Raw genomic sequence first — 20,003 nt, 5'->3', positions numbered from 1 at the left:
GGGGAAGTCCCCATGCTCCAACCCCACTCCCCGGCAGGAATGTCAGGCAGGCAGAGCGGGGCAAGCCCCTGCACCCCAACTCCATTTCCGCAGCAGAAGTGCAGGGGTGGGGGCAGACTGCTCTGGCCCAGGGCCCCAGGCACCACAAAAGCTTAATCCACTCTGAATACGAGCAACCAGGCTCCAACCCTCCACATGGTAGTAATCTGGCAATAGCCGACATGAGAACAACGAAGCCCACCCCCAATGCTGAGATTCTGCCCCTAATGTCTGATCTGTGGAGTCCCCAAGTGGCTGTTTGGTCCACTGGCCCTACTTAAGACAGCAACAGGAAACCCTCTGAAAAACAAGGCTTCACCCCCTTCCTACTCCTGCTTGCCTGCCCAGCTTGATCTCCTGGCATTCTGACCTGCTTGACTCCTGGTACCTGACTGGTGGTTCCTGATCTCCATTTTGTCTCCTGCTCCTGACTCCCTGGTGTAAGGGACCAGGCTGTAGGCAGTCTTGCCTAGCAATCACAGCTGGGCTGGGGTTCACATGTCAAGGATGGAAGTCAATGAACAGGGATCAGAGGAATCGCTAGAGCTCGGTTCAATAAGCAAGAGTCAGGGTCAGGCTAGAATCAGAGACCAGAAGATGAGGTGAAGTCTGGAGTTGCAGCAGGCCAGAAGTCTGTGTGGTTGCCCAGACAACTTCCTGGGGTACCTGCCTGGGTTATACAGTGCGCTTCATCAATCAGAGGGCTGCAGGGTACTCTCACTCTGGATCCTTTGGGAGGTACTTCCGGCAATGTCTACTCTCCACAATGCTCCCTGGATGTGGCTCTGCAAGCCTTCCCTGTGGTACTCTGAGAATGTCAGCTATCCCAAGGTCTGCAGACCTAGGTTCTAGTCCACGGTTCCTTACATCTGGTATCCTGACCCAACCTGACTCTAGTTCCCGACTCGTGTTCTGATCTCTAGTTTGTCTCCTGATTCTGATCTCCCAGTATCCCAACTCAACTGATTCTTGACTCCTGTTTTGTAACTGTGGACTTTAGGGTCTGACTACTAGGTCTGGCCACCTATCCACAGTTGTGACAGTGTCAAACACAAAAGACATATTAGTAAATCCAGAGGTGAAAGTAAGCCGGTACAGCGTACCGGTAAGAAAGTGGCTGCCAGTATGGGCCGGTACACAGCTGACGTTAAAGTGCTGCCATGGCAGCGCTTTAAGCACCATACCAGCAGGGCTACTGATGGGAGAGGGGGAAGAAAAGGGGCAGCTTCTCCAGGACCCGGTGATTTAAAGAGCCCCGGGGCTCCAGCAGAAATCTAAAGGGCCAAGGGCTCCCAGCCACTACCACGGCAGTGGCCAGAGCCCCAGGCCCTTTAAATCACCGCCAGAGCCCCGGACAGCGCAGGCCAAGCAGCACTGAAGGGCTGGCTAGGGGAATCTTGCCCGAGCCCTGCCTTTTACGCCCGAGGCCCCACCCCTTCCAGGGCCCAAAGCTGCCCCCAACCCACACCTTGCCCAGGAGCCTGGTGGCCCTGCGTACCAGTAAGTCCTTTAAGTTACTTTCACCCCTGAGTAAATCACAAGTGTATTGATTTACTTGAAGAATTTGTCATATTTAGATAATATTTTTCACATGTTTAGTCCATTTTCTTTAAGAAGAATAGGATAACATGATTAGAACTAAAAAGTTGGCTTTCCATTTTCAACTGGTATTACTCTTCCTCAATGAAGAAGTAATATTCTGAACAGAATTTATTTTTGAAGGGAAAAGAAAAACTGAAGTTAATGGGAGTTATGAATGTAAGAAGAATGCAGGATCAAACCCTAAATTACAGAGCCAGTCATGCAGCCTCATGTGAGTATTAGTATCATTTATACTGTAGTAGCACTTAAAATGTCCTAAATACTTATTGAAGCAAATTGACCTACTCGTATACAGGCTGCAGAACCATACTCTCTATCACAGGGGTGAGCAAACTTTTTGGCCCAAGGGCCACATCGGGGTGCAAAACTGTATGGAGGGCTGGGTAGGGAAGGCTGTGCCTCCCCAAACAGCCTGGCCCCCGTCCCATCCACCCCCTCCCACTTCCCATCTCCTGACTGCCCCCCTCAGAACCCCCGACCCATCCAACCCCTCCTGCTCCTTGTCCCCTGACCGCCCCCTCCCGCAACCCACACCCTTAACTGCCCCCTGGGGACCCACCCCCCTGCTCCCTGACTTCCCCACCCCCTATCCACACCCCCGCCCCCGACAGGCCCCCAGGACTCCCATGCCATCCAACCCCCCCTGTTCCCCATCCCCTGACCGCCCCCTCCCAGTACCCCTGACCCATCCAACCCTCCCTGCTCATTGTCCCTTATCATTGTCCTCCTGCCCCTTATCTAACACCCCACCCCCGCCCCGCTCCCTGCCACCTTACCATGCCGCTCAGAGCAGCAGGACTGGCTTATTGGAAAGCCTGGGAGGTGGGCGGGTGCAAGCCGAGCTCCCTGCACGGCGGCATGGCTGCGTGGGAGGGGGGAGAGCAGTGGAGGGGCCAAGGGCTAGCCTCCCCAGCCGGGAGCTCAAGGGCTGGGTAGGACGGTCCTGTGGGGCCAGATGTGGCCCTTGGGCCATAGTTTGCCCCCCTCTGCTCTATCATCATGGATTTCATGACATAAAAAGAAAAGAAAAAGAATCATAACATTTACTTTTTCCAAATATGAATCTCACTATTTTAAAAAGAAAAAATATAGTAACAACATTTTGATTTTCAAAAGTTTAAGTTTACTTACAAAGTACTGGTAAGTCTCCCATAGTAAAAGCTCCTTCAATTATTTTTCTATCAGATATCTCCATACCAGCATGATGATAAGCCACACCACACATTAAAAGATCTGAAAAAAATATTATATCCATTGCCTTTACCACCTTTCGTCAAGCAAATATTATTAATTCATGTTGGCAAAAATTAGCATTGTTGTACTTACCTCTCACTTTGGTATCTTTTGTTGAATTTGCATACTTTTGTAATCTACATAAAAGAGACAAAAACAATAAGTAGTTTTTAAACCAAAAATTATAAAGCATTTTTACTTATTTATATACAATATGAAGACATACCAACGTGTTTTAAAAAAAGCACAACGATATCCTATGAAGAACTCTGCATAACGACAAACGTTGATTCCAGCAGTTACACTCATTAAGAGTTTATAAGATTTATTCTTCTGTTTAAATTCATTTGTCCTTCTGTTTAAATTCATTTGTCCTTATTTCTGTCATATTCTTGTGTTTTTCAATACACTCCTATTTCATATCTACATTTTAGAATACTAAAAGGTCACTGTCAATGTATATGGCATAATTTTTAATTAATTTTCTCACTTATAATTACCTTTTGGATACTTGAAACAAAAATCTATTTGTTTTCAGAGGACTAAATCCTGTAATCCAAACTCAGGCAAATCTCCCATTGTTTGAGTAATGTCTGTATGTCTAGATAGAGAATTAATACCCAGGAACCTGGGTTGTAAATCTACAGCACTTCAGCATTCCATGCACTAACTGACTGTGTGGATCCTACTACCACATAGTGAAAGTTCTGTAGAGCACTTTCACTTACTGCTGATTCAAACAGCAGTAAGTCTTAAGAGCACTATGGAAGTTTTAGTGCACAGCAACAGATCCACATACAATTTAGTACACAGCAGGCAAGTGCACTGTACATTTACACCCCAGGTTGCCACACGATAACCCTCCTTATAGGCAAAACCTAAATTTCATTATTGCACCCTCCCATGGTAAAATCTACAAGAGGATGACAGGGAGTGCCAGAAACTCTATGAAGAGAGCCATGGAGAAAGCATGGAGAGTAACCTCCAAACTGCGTATCTGCCAAGGAACCAATCACAAGCAACTGCCCCTTCACACTGTTCTTTGAAGCCACTGTCCCTCATTCACTGATCCCTGCCTTTTGTATGACAATCACCCTCAGCAGCAACATGAGTTTATGGGGCTTCTAATGGGTCGCATTAAAGCAACTACAGATTTGTAAGGAATGTTTCCATCAATCTGGGAGGAGAGCATGCCACGAGTAGTTACCCATCAGCTCCACCAGATCAGACCGCCTCCTAACCAACCTCATGAGAGTTCACTATAAGTCCCAACATCACAGTAGTTCTCTAATATGGCTTCCATAGGTTTGGGGAAAGAAAGAGAATGCTAAAGAGCGACTCTTCTTTTGCACCTCACTTCCTGTGTGCAGGTTTCTCTCCACTACATCAGCGTAAGTGAAGAGGAGCATCTGGCCCTGAATAAGTTATTGAAGAATTTGGATTTGATTATTTTCCCACAGTAAAAACACAGTGCATTGTAAGCCTGTTCATAAATGTTGGGTTATTCATGTCAATATTCTTTGAATATTGATGAATTTGGACTTGGGGAAGAAACATTTATGGGCACAATCTTGGAGTACTTTCTCAAGCAAAGTTTCTATTCACGTCTTCAAACTACTCTGATTTCAATGAAGAGTTTTGACTGATTAATAGTAATAATAATAATAATAATGACTGGGCTCAGAGTTTCAAGAACTTCTCAGACATTAATATAAAGGAAGGCTACTAATAGTTGCTTAATAGTGTCTGAAATTCTGAACACAGAATTGTATCATAATTATTATCTCAAGATCAATTTGAAATCTGTTTTAAAAAAACAGCCTTCAAATAAACTTTAATGTAAGTACTGTCTTAAAATATACATGTAGGCCTCAATTCAGGAAAGCACTTAACTATGTGCAAATGTCCATCAATTTTACAGAAAACACTTAAGCATGTGCTTAAATCCCATTGATTTAAAATGGGAATTAAACTCGTTCTTAAGCATCCTTCTTGAATTGGGCTCTAATGAATACATTTGCGATTGAACAAGACACACAGCTCCTATTATTCCTAACAGGAGTTGTACAAATGAAAATTTAGCTTTGATATAACTACCTGGTGAAATAAATAATCACTAACAGATGTTAAGACTGTGTTTACTAAGGACTTGATCCCACAAAGACTTACAGTATCTTAAATTAAGTACGTGTATCTGTGATAAGTTCAACAAAACCATATCCAACGGGACTATTCATATGTGTAAGTCTTTGAATGCTCACTGGAAATTAATGTTTTTATTCTTCAAAAAACAGGTAATTTAAAATATTAAATGCATTTAATGTTCATGAAAAGTACCCAAAAGACATCCTTCAAGAGGAGATTCCTTTACTTAGAGGAAATAAGTATAGCTCAGCTAACAGAAATGCAAGTTGGATTACACAGTCCTATAAATGTATCTCAGCACTATTCTGGAGAGATCATTCTAGTGGCGAGAAATTCCACAATCCAGTCTGCATGGTCCATTCAGTCCCTGGCCACTAGTGAAATTTCCCAGCAAGGGGGCCAACTGCAATAATGATTTTGAGATATAGATACCTCTCTACTAGAAACTGTATTGAACCAACCCTCTTCACATGGCCCACAGAATGACTAGAATACATGTATGCTTTTATTATAGCAGGGACAAAGGACAGACAAGAGGAAATAGATTTCCCTTCTAGATGTCTGAATACTAACATAAGTATGGGAAATAAACAGGAAAACCTAGAAATAATAGTGAATAATCACAATTCTGACATAACTGGCATCATAAAGACTTGGTGGGATAATTCACATGACTGGAATACTGGAAAACAAGGTTTCAATGTGTTCAGGAAGGACAGGCAGGGAAAAAAAGGGAGGAGCTGTTGTATATAAAAAATGTACACACTTGCACTGAGGCTGAGGTAGAAGTGGGACGCAGACCTGCTGAAAGTCTCTGGGTAAGGATAAAAGGGGTAAAAAACAAGGGTGATGTCATAGTAGGGATCTACAATAGAATTCCTAACCAGGAAGAAAAGGTGGATGAGGCTTTTTTAAAAACGAATAAAATTATCCAAAGCACAGCACTTGGTGGTGATGGGAGACTTCATCTACCCAGGCATCTGTTGGGAAAATAATGCAGCAGGACACAGATTATTCAACAAGTTTTGGAATGCACTGGAGACAACTTTTTATTACAGAAGGTGGAGAAAGTGACTGGGGCGAGGCTATTCTAGATTTGATTCTGACAAACAGAGAGGAACTGGTTTAGAATTTGAAGGTAGAAGGCAGCTTGGGATAAAGTGATCAAGAAAAGACAGAGAGTTCATGATTCTAAGAAATGGTAGGAGGGAAAACAGAAGAATAAAGATAATGGACTTCAAAAAGGCAGATTTTAGCAAACTCGGAGAATTGGTAGGTAAGATCCCGTGAGAAGCAAGTCCAAGGGGGAAAAAAGTTCAGGAGAGTTGGCAGTTTTTTTTAAGAGGAACTAATAACAGCACAAGAGCAAACTATCCCAATGCATAAGAAACATATGATAAGATGCAACTGTGGCTTAACCATGAGATCTTCAATGATCTGAAATTCAAAAAGTGGAATTAGGTCAAATTACAAAGGATGAATATAAAAAAAACAACACACAAGCATGTAGAAACAAAATTAGAAAGGCCAAGGCACAACAAGAGATTAAACTAGCTAGGGACATAAAGAGTAACAAGAAAACATTTTACAAATACATTAGAAGCAAAAGAAAGATCAAGGACAGGTTAGGCCCATTACTCAACAAGGAGGAAAAGACAATAACAAAAAATGCAGCAATGGTCTAAGTGTTAAATGTCTTTTTTGTTTTAGTTTTCACCAAAAAGTTTAGCAGACAACACCACCTAACATAGTGCACATCAGTGTAAATGGGGTAGGATCTGAGGCTAAAATAGGGAAAGAACAAGTTAAGAATTACAAAGGCCTTGTCTACACAACAGAGTTTGGTTGACAAAAGCCAGCTTTCATTGACAAAACTATACGCATTACAATGCTTCCTCTGCTGACAAAATATTCCTGCTTTATTTCAAGAGATGCTCCAATCCTCAGATGCAGAAAAACAGAACACAGGGCATGGAAAGAGCCAGTAAATGAAAATTATAAAATAGAGAGACAGGAGGAGGAGAGTCAGGAGTAAATTTTAATGGGTCAGGAGCAGTTGACAGAAGTGATGGAGGTGCATACAGAGATGTTGGAGTCCCTATTTGTACTACAGGCCTAATACACGTTTGCTCGTCCCTCCCTGCAGCCCATACAGAACTGCTTTCCATGCCCACCCCAAACTTCTCCCGCACATTCCTTGCATCTTCCCAGCCTGTTGCAGTACCCCATTCACTCCATCCCTTCAGATGGCTTCCAAAATGATAGCTGGAGTTACAAACAGCTATGAGACTGCCTTTCACTGTTATCTCCCTTTCAACCAAATGTTTTGTGTGTATTAATTGATATTTAATAAAAACATACCCTCTTAAAGATAATCAATCTTTATTTGTCTCCTACACACAATGGTTGCTGCTAGAATTAATACACGGTGGCAACTGTAACATTTGCAGACTACAAATCATGGTCAGGAAGCAATTATCAAAATTTTCTTGCAAGGTGGGAAATTAACAAAGCATGGCAGAGTGCTTTATAGAAAGTCACATTACTAGTGCTCATTGTCAAAATGGAGCCTGAAAGCCTCCCTGATTCGAATACCCACCCACCCCCACCATTGTGTCCCGCTTATAGCCCTGATACCTGGCTGCTCAAAATCAGCCACCAAACAATCTGCCTCTGCACTCCATTCTGGGGGGAATTTTTCCCCATTAACCTCACAAATACTATGCAGCGCACAGCAGGCTGCTATGCCCATGGGAATATTTTCCTCATTTAGGTCTAACCGGCCATAAAGGCAGTGCCAGCAAGATTTTAATCTGCCAAACACACATTCAACAGTCATTCTGCCTATTGTTGAAGTGCTCCTTGCTGCTGCTGCTCAGATTTTCTGTGTAAGGCTTCATGAGACATGGGAGTAAGGGGTACGTTGGGTCTTCCAGGATCACTATGGGCATTTCAACATCCCCCGTTGGAATCTTCTGGTCTGGAAAGAAAGTCCCTGCTTGCAGCTTGCTGTACAGTCCTGAAGATGCGTGCGTCATGCACCTTCCTTGACCACCCAGCACTGATGTCAATGAAATGACCACAGTGATCTACAAGCACTTGCAATACCATAGAGAAGTACCCATTTCTATTGATGTACTCCATTGCAAGATGGTTTGGGGCCAAAATTGGGATATCTGTGCCATTTATCACCTCGTTGCAGTTAGGGAATCCCAGTGCCGCAAAAGCCATCCACTATTTCATGCACGTTTCCAAGAATCCCACAGTCCTTCATAGCAGGGATTAATGGCTCTGCACACTTGCGTTAACGCAGCCCCAGCGGTTGACTTCCCAACTCCAAACTGATCTGTGAGTGACCAGTAGCAGTCTGGAGTTGCCAGCTTCCACACAGCGATCACCACACACTTCTCCATCAAAAGGGTAGCTCTCATTTGGGTGTCCTTGCACCGCAGTGCTGGGGCAAATTCCATGCACAGTTCCAGGAAGATGCCTTTCTGTATCTGAAAGTTCTACAGTGGCTGCTTGTCATCCCAGACCCGCATAACGATGCAATCCCACAATTCAGTGCTTGTTTCCCGAGTCCAAAAGTGACAGTCCACCGTGCGCAGCTGCTCCTATTTTTACTATTGCTACATTTGAATGCCAAAAGTAATCTGATATTGTTTCTTTCCATGGCACACAGAAGATCAGGCACCTAGAATTCCTGTTCAGACTGGGAGATCATGATATATGGCATGACTAGCCGCAAAGTGTTCATTACAGTGACCACAAAAGTCGAGAGCAGTGCAGGATCCACCCTTTCAGGCAGACATGGCATGCACACAGTAAACAGTAGCAGCTGAAAAATGGCACAAAACGCAGTCAGAAGCCCATGGAATGATGGGACAGAAAAAACTGCATCATGGGACGTTAAGTTCGTACCCATAATGCACTGTGAACAATGTTCCCTCTAATGCTTTACATCCATGTGCGGAATGAATTTTGTTACGTGCACCAATATGGAGGTGATGTGGGGTGGGGGTGGAGCTGAGGGGTTTGGGGTATAGGAAGGGGCTCAGGGCTGGGGCAGAGGGTTGGGGTGGGGGGGTGAGAGCTCTGGGGTGCGGCCAGGGATGAGGGGTTCAGGGTGGGGGAAGAGGCTCAGGTCTGGGGCAGAGGGTTGGGGTGCAGGGGGGGTTCCGACTCTGGCTGGGGTGCAGGCTCTGGGGTGGGGCCAGGGATGAAGGGTTTGGGGTGCAGGCTGCCCCTGGGCTGCAACGGGGAGATAGGACTCCCCCCAGTCCTCTCTTGCTGCAGCAACCCAGGGTCAGGGGAGAGGCACCTCTCCCCGGCCACAGCAGCTCCAGGGCTGGGAAAGAGGTGCCTCTCCCTGGCTGCGGCAGCTCCGGGGCTGGGGCTATGGGAGAGGCGCCTCCCCCCGCCTGCGCAGCTCTTCATTGCCTGCTGTGCAGCCGCACAGCTTAGAGGGAACTTGGACTGTGATTCACTTGACCTTCCCAAAACTTCTAGCTGCAGAAGATGGCGAGTAGCACAGTGGGATAGCTACCCATACTGCTCTCACTGTCAATGCTAGAGCACCAACTATAGACGTGCTCCGCCAACAGAAGAAGCGTTGTGTGAACATGCAAAAGGGATGTAATTATAGTAGTTTTTGATCGTCGGCATAACTTGTCTACACTACAGAGTTTTGTTGACACAACCCTTGGACAAGTTAGATCTCTGAACCGTTAGATCTCTGAACCGTTATCGATCTTTGAGAACTAGTGGAGGATGGGAGAGATCACAGAGTGCTGGAAAAAGTCAAATATAATACCTATCAATAAAAAGGGGAATAAGGACAAACGGAATTATAGACCAGAATTATGTTAACTTTGGTACCCAGAAACATAATGGAGCAAATAATCAAACAATCCATTTGTAACCACCTAGAATAAGGTGGTAAGTAAGAGTCAACATGGCTTTGTCAGAAAAACATGTCAAACCAACTTAATATCCTTCTCGGATAGGGAAACAAGCCTTGTGGAAGGGGGGAAAGCAGTACAAGTGATATATCTTGACTTTAGTAAGGCTTTTGATTCTATCTCACAAGATCTTCTCATAAGCAAACTAGGAAACTATAGCCTAGATGAACCTACTACTTCCAACCTGCACAGCTGGTTGGAAAACTGTGCTCAGAGTAGTTATCAATGGTTCATAGGTCAAGCCTGGAAGGGCACATCGAGTGATGTCCTAAAGGGATCTGCCCTGAGTCCCGTTCTATTCAGTATCTTCATAAATGGATTGGAGAACAGCATAGACAGTCCACTTACAAAGTCTGTGGATGATACCAAGCTGGGAGGGGTTGCAAGTGCTTTGGAGAACAGGATTAGAATTCAAAATGATCTTGACAAACTGGAGAAAAAGTCTGAAATAAATAGGATGAAAGTCAATAAAGACAAATGTAAAGTACTCCACTTAGGAAGGAATAATCAGTTGCACAAATACAAAATGGGAAATGACTGCCTAGGAAGGAGTACTGCAGAAAAGGGTCTGGGGGCTATAATGGATCACCAAGTAAATATGAGTCAGCAATGTAATACTGTTGCAAAAAATAAGCAAACATCATTCTGGGATGTTGTGACACGGTAGCATCCTGCTCCTTTCTCCCCTGTAGATGCAAACTTCTCAGAGACATTCTGTTCAAACAACTTGTGCAATTTATTTACAGTGTTCTCCCCACCACCTTTACAAACTTGTGCAGCTCTACATTTACAAGCATACAGCCCTTAACTCACTCAGCCAAGTTCGGGGAGACAGAAGATATCTTCCCCTTGAGAGATCTCTTCTGGCTCTGGCTCTCAAAAGCCTATCAGTCTCTTTCTTCTTCCCTGAGCATTTCATGTCTGTGCCTTTTCTACCTACTGGGCTAAGATAATTAGCCTTTGGGGCTCTCCTCAGCCCATCCTAGTCTATCAATTAGGCAAATATTTGCCCCTCAAGTTTACTCCAGGGTGATATAATTGGAGATCCAGTAATCAGAATTCTGGTACAGCTGCTGCTGCCAAACACTTTGTCACAGATGTACTATCAGGAGTGGTGTAAGCAAGACAAGTAATTTTCCACTCTACTCAGCTCTGATAAGGCCTCAGCTGGAGTCCTCTGTCCATTTCTGGGCACCATACTTCAGGAAAGGTATGGACAAATTGGAGAAAGTCCAGAGTAAAGCAACAAAAAATATTAAAAATCTAGAAAACATGACCTATGAGGACAAACTGAAAAAAATGGGTTTGTTTAGTCTGGAGAAGACCGACTAGGGTCCTAACAGTCTTCATGTATGTAAAAGGTTACTATGAAGAAGGCAGTGATATATTGTTCTCTATATTCACAGGGGACAGGAAAATAAATAATGGGCTTAAATTGCAGCAAGGGAGATTTAGGATAGACATTTAGGAAAAACTTCCTAAACTATAAGGATAGTTTAGCATGAACTATATTATCTAGGGAGGGTGTGGAATCTTTGTTTCTGGAGGTTTTTAGGAACAGGTTAGACAAACACCTGTCAGGGATGGTCTAGATAGTACTTAGCCCTGCCACAGTGCAAGGACTGAACTAGATGACCTATCGAACTTCCAGCCCTACATTTCTATGATTAGCAACTACAAGAAATATAAATATACCTTTGTTTCTGTTCCATAGTCATAATAAATTTAGCATCTTTTGCAAGAACTGAAGCAGCCTGCTGTACTCCTTTTCTTGTGGCACAAAACTATAAATAAGAAAATACCATTTTTGTATTAATTGTACTAAGAAGAAAACCAAGAATTTCAAAAGCATTAAGAGAAAAACATATTATACCACAAGGGTTGGTTTTTGTTCAGAGTATGTTTGTATAACACTAGCTATTTTGTAGTTAAGTGTTAAGTCAAATTTGAATTCTGTTTGGTTGCTATTGCAGGGAAATCCAAGAACTATTTTGCGAAGCTTCACAGGTCGATGACTTTCATCTATTTTCAGACATACAGCAGGTCTCATACCATCTGAAAGCCATTCTGCAATCTTTAAAGAACAAGGAAACAAGTTAAAATGATGCTTGAAAATAATGCCTCTGTTACTATACATGCTCTCTTCAAACTACGGAACATACATAATAAAGAACTGGGAAGCAACTATTTTTACTGCCCCACATGCCCTATGACATTGACAAAGAGAGTTTACATGTTAAATCCTTTTTGCCACGTCTAAACTAATTAATACACTTGAAAATAATTTCTTCACTAATGAGCAGACCAAATTCTGTTCCAAATTACACTGGTACTATTGAAATCAAAATCTGTCCCTAAGCTTTTGTGACTTGTGTTTTCACCCTTAAAATTTTTATTAAAAATATAAAACTGAAGTACTTTTTCAATTTTTGGTTGATATTTCCATATTGTTGGGGCCAAAAGTTATATCTGTGTTCATCAAGACAGCAGCCTTCAGCTGACAGCCCAGAAATGACAACTTTATTTTAAAATTCATGTCAAGCTGATTTTACAGCTTTACATCACTTTTCTTTATTTACGTTTCTCAAATGAAGTTCCTCAGGATTCTCAAATGAAGTGAATAGTCTAAAGGACCTCTGCTTTTACAACTGATGTCAAAGAAACAAGTATTTTAAAAATATTTTGAAAAAGTAATTAAAATGTAACCCTTACATCCTCAGCATTTGGGATTGTTGCAGAAACAGCCACAAATCTCATGGGAGTAAGCATGTCAGGATTCTCTGAGATACGCGAAAGGGAAGACTGTATAGTCTTCATCCGACTGACTACAACCTCAAGTGTTGCACCACGGCTTTCATCTTTCACAACATGTACCTATTAAAATAATAAAAGACATCTGTGAAATAACATTGCTTACTTTTTGCATTCTAACCCACAAATGTGTTAAAATAAATATATAACTTTGTTATACTTCCTAAAAGTTTTCTTTTTCCTCAGGTACAAACAGACTATAAAAATCAGTACCTCATCAATGAGGAACAGTCGTACCAGTTGGACTAAAGAGTTGTCTCTCCATTTTCTAGTCATGCTATCCCATTTTTCCTGGGGAAGAGATGGGGGGGGGGGGCAGGAAGAGGCAGAAGAAATGATGAAAAACAGATTCCGGAAGTAGTAGCAGAGACAGACCATAAACATGACCAAATTCTTATGATAAAAAAAAAATCAGTAAAGTTCTGATGAGCTAATGCTATATATTTTGCATCTGACACATAATTATTTTATTACTAATTATTGTTTATATAGTACTCCTGAGGGCATTCTGTACCAAAAAATTTAAATTCTGCGCACAATATTTTAAAATTCTGCAAATTTCATTTGTCAAATAAACGTGGAGACTCCAGCATGGCACTGGGGAGCACAGGCCACTGGCTGCACAGAGGTGGAAGATCACCGTGCAGCTCCCTCCACCCAGACACAGACTCAGTGGTGAGGCTGCACCCAACCTTGACACAGTGCAAGGACCAGGCCTTCCCCAGAAATACCACAGGGCCCTGTCCCTCCATGCCAGGTGCATCAGTTGTGGGCAGGCAAGCTCACCAAGGCAGGATTCAAGTGTGGAGGGGCTTAGTGTGGGGGGATCCAGGTGTGGGTTGAGAGGGTTCTGTGTGGGGAAATCTGGGTGTGGGAAGCTCAGTGGGGAATCTAGTTATGGAGGGGATCTGGATGCATAGGGGCTTGTTGGGGTTTTTTGGGTGCAATGATAATGGGACTCTGCATGGGGTCCAAATGAAGGTGGCTAGGGTTCAGCGGGGAGGGGTCTGGATGGGTCTCAGTGTGGAGGTGGTCCAGGTGCAGGAGGAGTGAGGCTAATCAGGGCTGGGGGGAGCAGGTTGGTGGGAAGGTCTGGGTATGAGAGGTTCTGGATGCACGGGGGTTGGGTGGATGAGGGAGCAGCTACCTGAACAGGGATTCCTCCCCCTGCAGCTGAGGAGCGATGGTTGCAGAAAGCGGGATGGGGAGTTTGCAGAGCTTCCTGCAGCCGGGGGAGGAATCTGGGGGTGGGTCTGACCCGGCTCCGGATACCATGCAGGGGAAGAGGAAGTCCCATCCTCCCCAGCCCAGCCCAGACTAGCAGCTGAGCCCAGTGCAGGATAGGAGTCACCAGCCAGGTCTTCCCCATTCCTGCCTCCTGCCCCACAGTGATCTACCTCTCTGCCGGCTGCCCTGGGCACCCGAAACATACTGCTGGGGAGAGTCGCATGACTGCTCTTGTGGCTTCCCTTTGGTTCCCTGTCAGAAAGTCATTTTTCTGCGGGGAAACAAAGAAATCTGTGGGGGACACAAATTTTGCACCTGTGCAGTGGCACAGAATTCCCCCAGGACAAATATAGCACTAAAGTATGCATGGCAGTTTACAGGCAAGCGAAACGACCTTACAATTATACTGAAAGTTTCCAATCTCTATAAAATGAGGGGAAGCCCTGGAAGCATACATACATTAGCTAGACTACGTGCAGCAAATTATTTCTACATTTTTCTTCAGATTTTTGGTTTAGAAAAAAATCAATGAAACAAATAACAAGTTATATATGAAACCTACTGGTGTGGTCATAATAATGTGAGCATGTTGTATTTCAAATAAATCATCCATCACTGTGTCTCCTGTCAGTTCTTTACAGCTGAGCCCTATAGGTCCAAATTTATCTTTCCAATCATTAAAACGCTGACTGCAGAGAGCTTTTATTGGAGCCACTAAAAAGAATACAAAATTGAGGGATTACACTGAGAAAAGTAAAGGATTTTAAAACAAAACATTGAATGTATTCCTTAAGCTGCTAAATGCATGAGTTTTGGGAAAAAATTCTTGAGGAAAGCTAAAACCAGAAGAACTTAATTAACATATATATTAAAATTTACCCATTGATTTAATGATGGCACTACTCTCGTCTGCCTAGACCAGTTCTGATCTCTGGGTTATAGCTCTTCCCTGCCCAAAAGAGAGACAAAAGACTTGAACATCCCTCTGAACACAGCTCTCTGTACCAAAATGCCTAGTGCCCTCTCATAATCCTTGGTTGTTTTCTGACTCCCACAGGAGAACAAACACTCTGTTGACAGAGCCAGACTCTCACACAAACACAAGAAAACACAGGAAAAGCACTCCTAGCAGCCACATAATAGATTAATATACAAAAGACAATCTCACTCCAAATCAGAGCTTGATTTTTCTGGGCTACTCTTTAATACACACACAGGAAGAGTCTTCATAATAGAAAACATGATCCACAAACTCCAGAGTTAGAGTCAGTTTCCTGTAGGATTCCATCTAGACTCAGTACAGAGCTATTTGCAATCATGGGGGTGTAGAGAAGCAAGCCTTGAAGTCATCATCCACCACAGATTCATACAATTAGTGTTCTGCAACACTGACAGTTTTTCCTGACGATGCCAACACAAACCATACCTTCCCTAGGTGGTGGCTCATTTCTAAAATATCAAAAAAGAAAGGTCCCTGATTCCCCACACTGACATACAAGTAGCAACAGATATAAGCCTATGGGGATGGGTAGCTCATATAGAAAATGCTGTGTCTCATCTTTAACCAGTGAAAGAAGTGATCCATCAATGACACTGAAGCAGGAGTAATAAAGTTTGTCCTGTTGTGACTGCATTCTAGGCTAGGTAGTCAGAGTCCAGTTGGAAAAAAGCAACCACAACAATATACATCAACTGGCAAGGCAGGAGAGGGGGAATGGGGGGAAGCAAGTACCAAGAGTAAAGCTGTTCAGATAAATCTATTTCCTGACTCAGTGGTCAGCATGTCAGTAGTCTGCATTGCTAGGAAATCACTACCACAGAATTCTGGTTAAGCCACAAGCAAAAATAAACCCAGGAAAATCACGGGTTACCAGGAACAATTTTGAGGTGCAGTTTCTCCATCCTTCCCAAGTCTAGGAGGTGGGAAATGGGAGGGAGGGGGAAGGAGCCACCAGTGGCCCCCTAGTCCTCAGCCACCCAGACCCAGAGGCATCCTCAGTTGAAGTAGAGGGGGACAACTCCCTCACAGATCTTATGCCCCTGACATGTCCACTCTCTCTCTCCTTATTCCATGGTGCAGAAGGCAATAGAACTATCTCCACCAGCAGAGAACTCCCTTCTCCACAGTTTAAATCCACTTTGCACTGATTGTGACAAGGAAAGGTCCTTTGATAAAGAACAGTATCATAACTCTAAACTTCAAGTGAGCTGTCTCCATCTACTGACAGTAAGGAACTGTAATACACACATCTAAAAAAGTACTACATTTGTGGTATACAGTGTTGTTGCAGCTTTGTTGGTTCCAAGATGTTAGAGAATGGGTGAGATAATATCGTTTATTGGACCATCTTCCTTTGGCGACAGAGGCAGCTTTCAAGATTACACAGAGCTCTTAAATCTGAAGAAGAGCTCTGTGTAAGTTAGAAAGTTTATCTCTCTCACCAACAGAAATTGGTCCAATAAAAGATATTACCTCACCCAGCTAAGCTAGTAACCTTTGTAAATGCAAAGTTGACCATTTAAGACAGGGGTCGGCAACCTTTCAGAAGTGGTGTGCCCAGTTTTCATTTATTCACTTTAATTTAAGGTTTCACGTGCCAGTAATACATTTTAACATTTTTTAGAAGGTCTCTCTCTATAAGTCTATATATTATATAACTATTGTCATATGTAAAGTAAACAAGGTTTTCAAAATGTTTAAGAAGCTTCATTTAAAATTAAATTAAAATGCTGATCTTACGCCGCCGGCCAGCTCAGCCCGCTGCCAGCCTGGGGTTCCGTTCACCCAGGCCGGCAGCAGGCTGAGTGGGGCCTGCGGCCAGGACCCCGGCTGGCAAGGGGCTGGCAGCCAGAACCCCAGACCAGCAGCGGGCTGAGCGGGGCCAGCGACCGGGACCCCAGACCGGCAGTGGGCTGAGCGGCTCAGCCCGCTGCTGATCTGGGATCATGGCCCTGCCCACACAGAGTGGGTACCTACCTTCTCCCTGGTTCTAGCCCATTCTCTTCCTCTCTCTCTGCACTGAGCTGAGGGTGGGAGTGCACTGAGCACAGGGCTGGGGGTGAAGGAGTAGGCTGGGGGTTGGGGTTTAGGGCCTGGCCAAGAGCTAGAATGAGGGAGGGGGCTCAAGGTTGGGGCAGGAGGTTTGGGTGTGGAGTACTTAGCTAGGAAGCTCCCATGTGGTGCAATGGGTGCAGGTGGGAATGTGGGGGGGTGGGGTGTGCACGAGCTCCCGTTTGGTGCTCAGGGTGGGGGTGGGAATGTGGGGGGTGCAAGAGTCAGGACATGGGGTTGGGGGGGTGCCGGAGTCAGGGAAGAGGGCTGGGGGCATGGGCTAGGATCATGGGGGTGCTCCCAGCCCCCTGCCCAGAGCGGCTCACGGCAGGGGGCTGGAGGGGATATGCCCTGATTCCACCCCCCTTCTCCAAAGTCCCATCCCCACCTCTTCTCCACCTCCTCCCCGAAACAGTGAGTGCACTGCAGCTTGGCTTCTCCCCCTCCCTCGCAAGGGCCATCAGCTGATCGGCGGCAGGGAGGGAGAGGAGGAGAGGCAGGAACCCAGCACGCTGGGGGAAGAGGCGGGGGAGGGGGGACCTTGCCTGCCTTGCAGTAGTAGCCAGCAGGACCAAGTTTCTCCCCGCTGCCACTCCCTGCGGGGGAGGCAGGGGGGAGAAGAGCGGGCCAGGGCGTGCAGGATTTTTAATGGCACGCTGCTGCCTGCCGGGGTCCTGGCCCCAGTCCTGCTCAGCCTGCTGCTGGCCTGGGTTCTGCAGCAGGCTGAGCAGGGCTGACGGCTGGAACCCAGCAGGCAGCAGCGTGCCATTAAAAATCGGCTCGCATTCTGTCTTTGGCACGTGTGCCATAGGTTGCCAACCCCTGATTTAAGATAAGACTACCAATATATGTTGAATTGTACCAAACTGCATGTGGCTTTACAATGTGGACAAATCAAGGGTAGGGGAAAAAATCACCAGTCTCATTTCATCTACATGAAGATACAAAATTCCTTTCTCCAAAAAGAAAAACAGAATGACAGATCTAGAGATGTCACTACCATCAAATATACTAATTACATTTTATTTTTGTTATAATTAAATCAATGCAAATAACTCCTAACCTTGCCTGCTTTGTCCTATAGATTAGATAAGAAGAAATGGTTAATGGGAAGGCAGTTTCGTGGTCCAGTGGACAGACCAATGGACTAGGATTCAGAAGACCTTGGTTCTATTCCTGGTTGCAGCACTGAGCAAAGCATTCCCAGTGCCTCTGTCTGTTCAGGCTATAAGCTCTTCAGGGCAGGGACAGTCTTTTACTATGTGTATATGCAGAGCCTAATAAATTCCCAATCTCACTTATGCAATAAATTCCCAATCTCACTTATGCAATACAAAGAATAATAATAATAGTTGCCATGGTAATACAAATACATGATTATAACAACAACCCCAATATAATACATAAGTTTTATGAAGTAGGCCTCACTTAGCCCTGGTCTACACTGGGGGGGATCGATCTAAGTTATGCAACTTCAGCTACGTGAATAACGTAGCTGAAGTCAACGTACTTAGATCTACTCACTGCGGTGTCTTCACTACGGTGAGTTGACTGCTGCCGCTCCCCCGTTGACTCTGCCTGCGCCCCTCATGGCACTGGAGTACAGGAGTCGATTTATTGCATCTAGACTAGACGCGATAAATCGATCCCCGCTGGATCGATTGTAGCCCGCCAATCCGGCAGGTAGTGTAGACATACCCTTAGTTGTCATCACGTATTTAAGTTCAAGCTTACTAAATGTAACCATTAAGTGTACATAACAAAATGTAAAAGTTGAAATAATTTTCTATCATTGCTACTAGTTAATAACTGTTTAAAATTAGCATAATACTCACTATAGACAATTTTAATATTTAACCAAGGCATCGGCACTTCCATTAGTAATCTTGTAATAGCTAGTTCGAACATTACAGTTTTTCCAGAACCAGTCGGAGCACAAATCACAAAGTTCCTATCTGTGTAAAGAATCTAGGAAAGAATTAGAAAGCAGTAAATATAATGAAGCTATTCAAATGTATCTATTCATACATTCTGACAGAACTGTGAAGGAAAAAAATTACACAGGAAGGATTATTAAATTGATATATGTACCAGTGAATGACTGCTGGTATGACACACCATGGTTTTTCTAAAGATTAGATACTTTGTATTAGAGGAGAACTTTAACTTTAAATAATAGCAAAAGAATAAAGAATGTCTTTTTCTATTTCTCGCTGCCATTGAAATATTTATTAAAGAGATACCATAGACCTATAACTATGATGTAGTGAAGTACCGTAGTCACAAACACAGAAATGCCAGTCTCTAGACTCAAATTACTGCTGTACAAATAGACCACTGTCAGTGTTCAACTATTAGCAAAGAGAGGCTCATTATAAAGTTGTATTAATTTTGCTGTTATAAAAATTTCAAAGACATTCCTGTAGTCTTTTTATCATTTCTGTATCTATTAATGCCTATACTGGTAAAAAGACCACATTAACAGAATTCTGACTTTTTAAACAACTTGTATGGAGACAAATATGATAAAAAGAAAATAAGTGAACATAGTTCCCTATTTAGGCACATATTCATTTAAAATATTAAAAGAAAGTTTCTCAGCAGACTCATTAAGTTTACTTGAATCAAGGAAAACAGTTACCTTTTTGCTGCTGAAAATTAGTGTTGGAAAACTTGCTTGCTATTTTTATACTAGGGAGTTGCACACTTTGTTGCTTCCGTAGAACAAGCTCATTACATTCACCAGGAACTCTTGTAACCCTACATCCTCCCACACAAGCTACCTGCATGCCATCCTCCCATCCCCCTCTATTTTAGTGACTCACTGAACCTCCCCATCCCCTCCTCCTTCTTGCCGTGGCCTCTGTGTGCCCCCAATTCTCTTCCCTACCAGAGATGCCTGCCCCCATCTCTCACTATGAGCGCTGTGTGCA

General features: G+C 43.9%; 1 protein-coding gene across 1 annotated transcript in view; it reads right to left on the bottom strand.

Annotated features, from left to right (window-relative positions):
- HFM1 (helicase for meiosis 1) overlaps positions 1–20,003 on the bottom strand; it is an 88,350-nt gene that overhangs the window by 50,711 nt on the left and 17,636 nt on the right. Inside the window, exons 5-12 of the mRNA XM_074962353.1 lie at positions 18,906–19,038; positions 14,581–14,732; positions 13,005–13,082; positions 12,693–12,854; positions 11,854–12,054; positions 11,676–11,764; positions 2,968–3,011; positions 2,773–2,874 (exon numbers count right to left, since the gene is read on the bottom strand). Coding sequence (XP_074818454.1) covers positions 2,773–2,874; positions 2,968–3,011; positions 11,676–11,764; positions 11,854–12,054; positions 12,693–12,854; positions 13,005–13,082; positions 14,581–14,732; positions 18,906–19,038 — 961 coding nt within the window. The remainder of the gene's footprint in view (positions 1–2,772; positions 2,875–2,967; positions 3,012–11,675; positions 11,765–11,853; positions 12,055–12,692; positions 12,855–13,004; positions 13,083–14,580; positions 14,733–18,905; positions 19,039–20,003) is intronic.

This window comes from Natator depressus, chromosome 8 (genome assembly GCF_965152275.1).
Source record: "Natator depressus isolate rNatDep1 chromosome 8, rNatDep2.hap1, whole genome shotgun sequence".
NCBI classification, from domain to species: Eukaryota; Metazoa; Chordata; order Testudines; family Cheloniidae; genus Natator; species Natator depressus.
The sequence above is the reverse complement of the archived record's forward strand: the minus strand, read 5'-3'. Positions and strand labels throughout refer to the sequence as shown.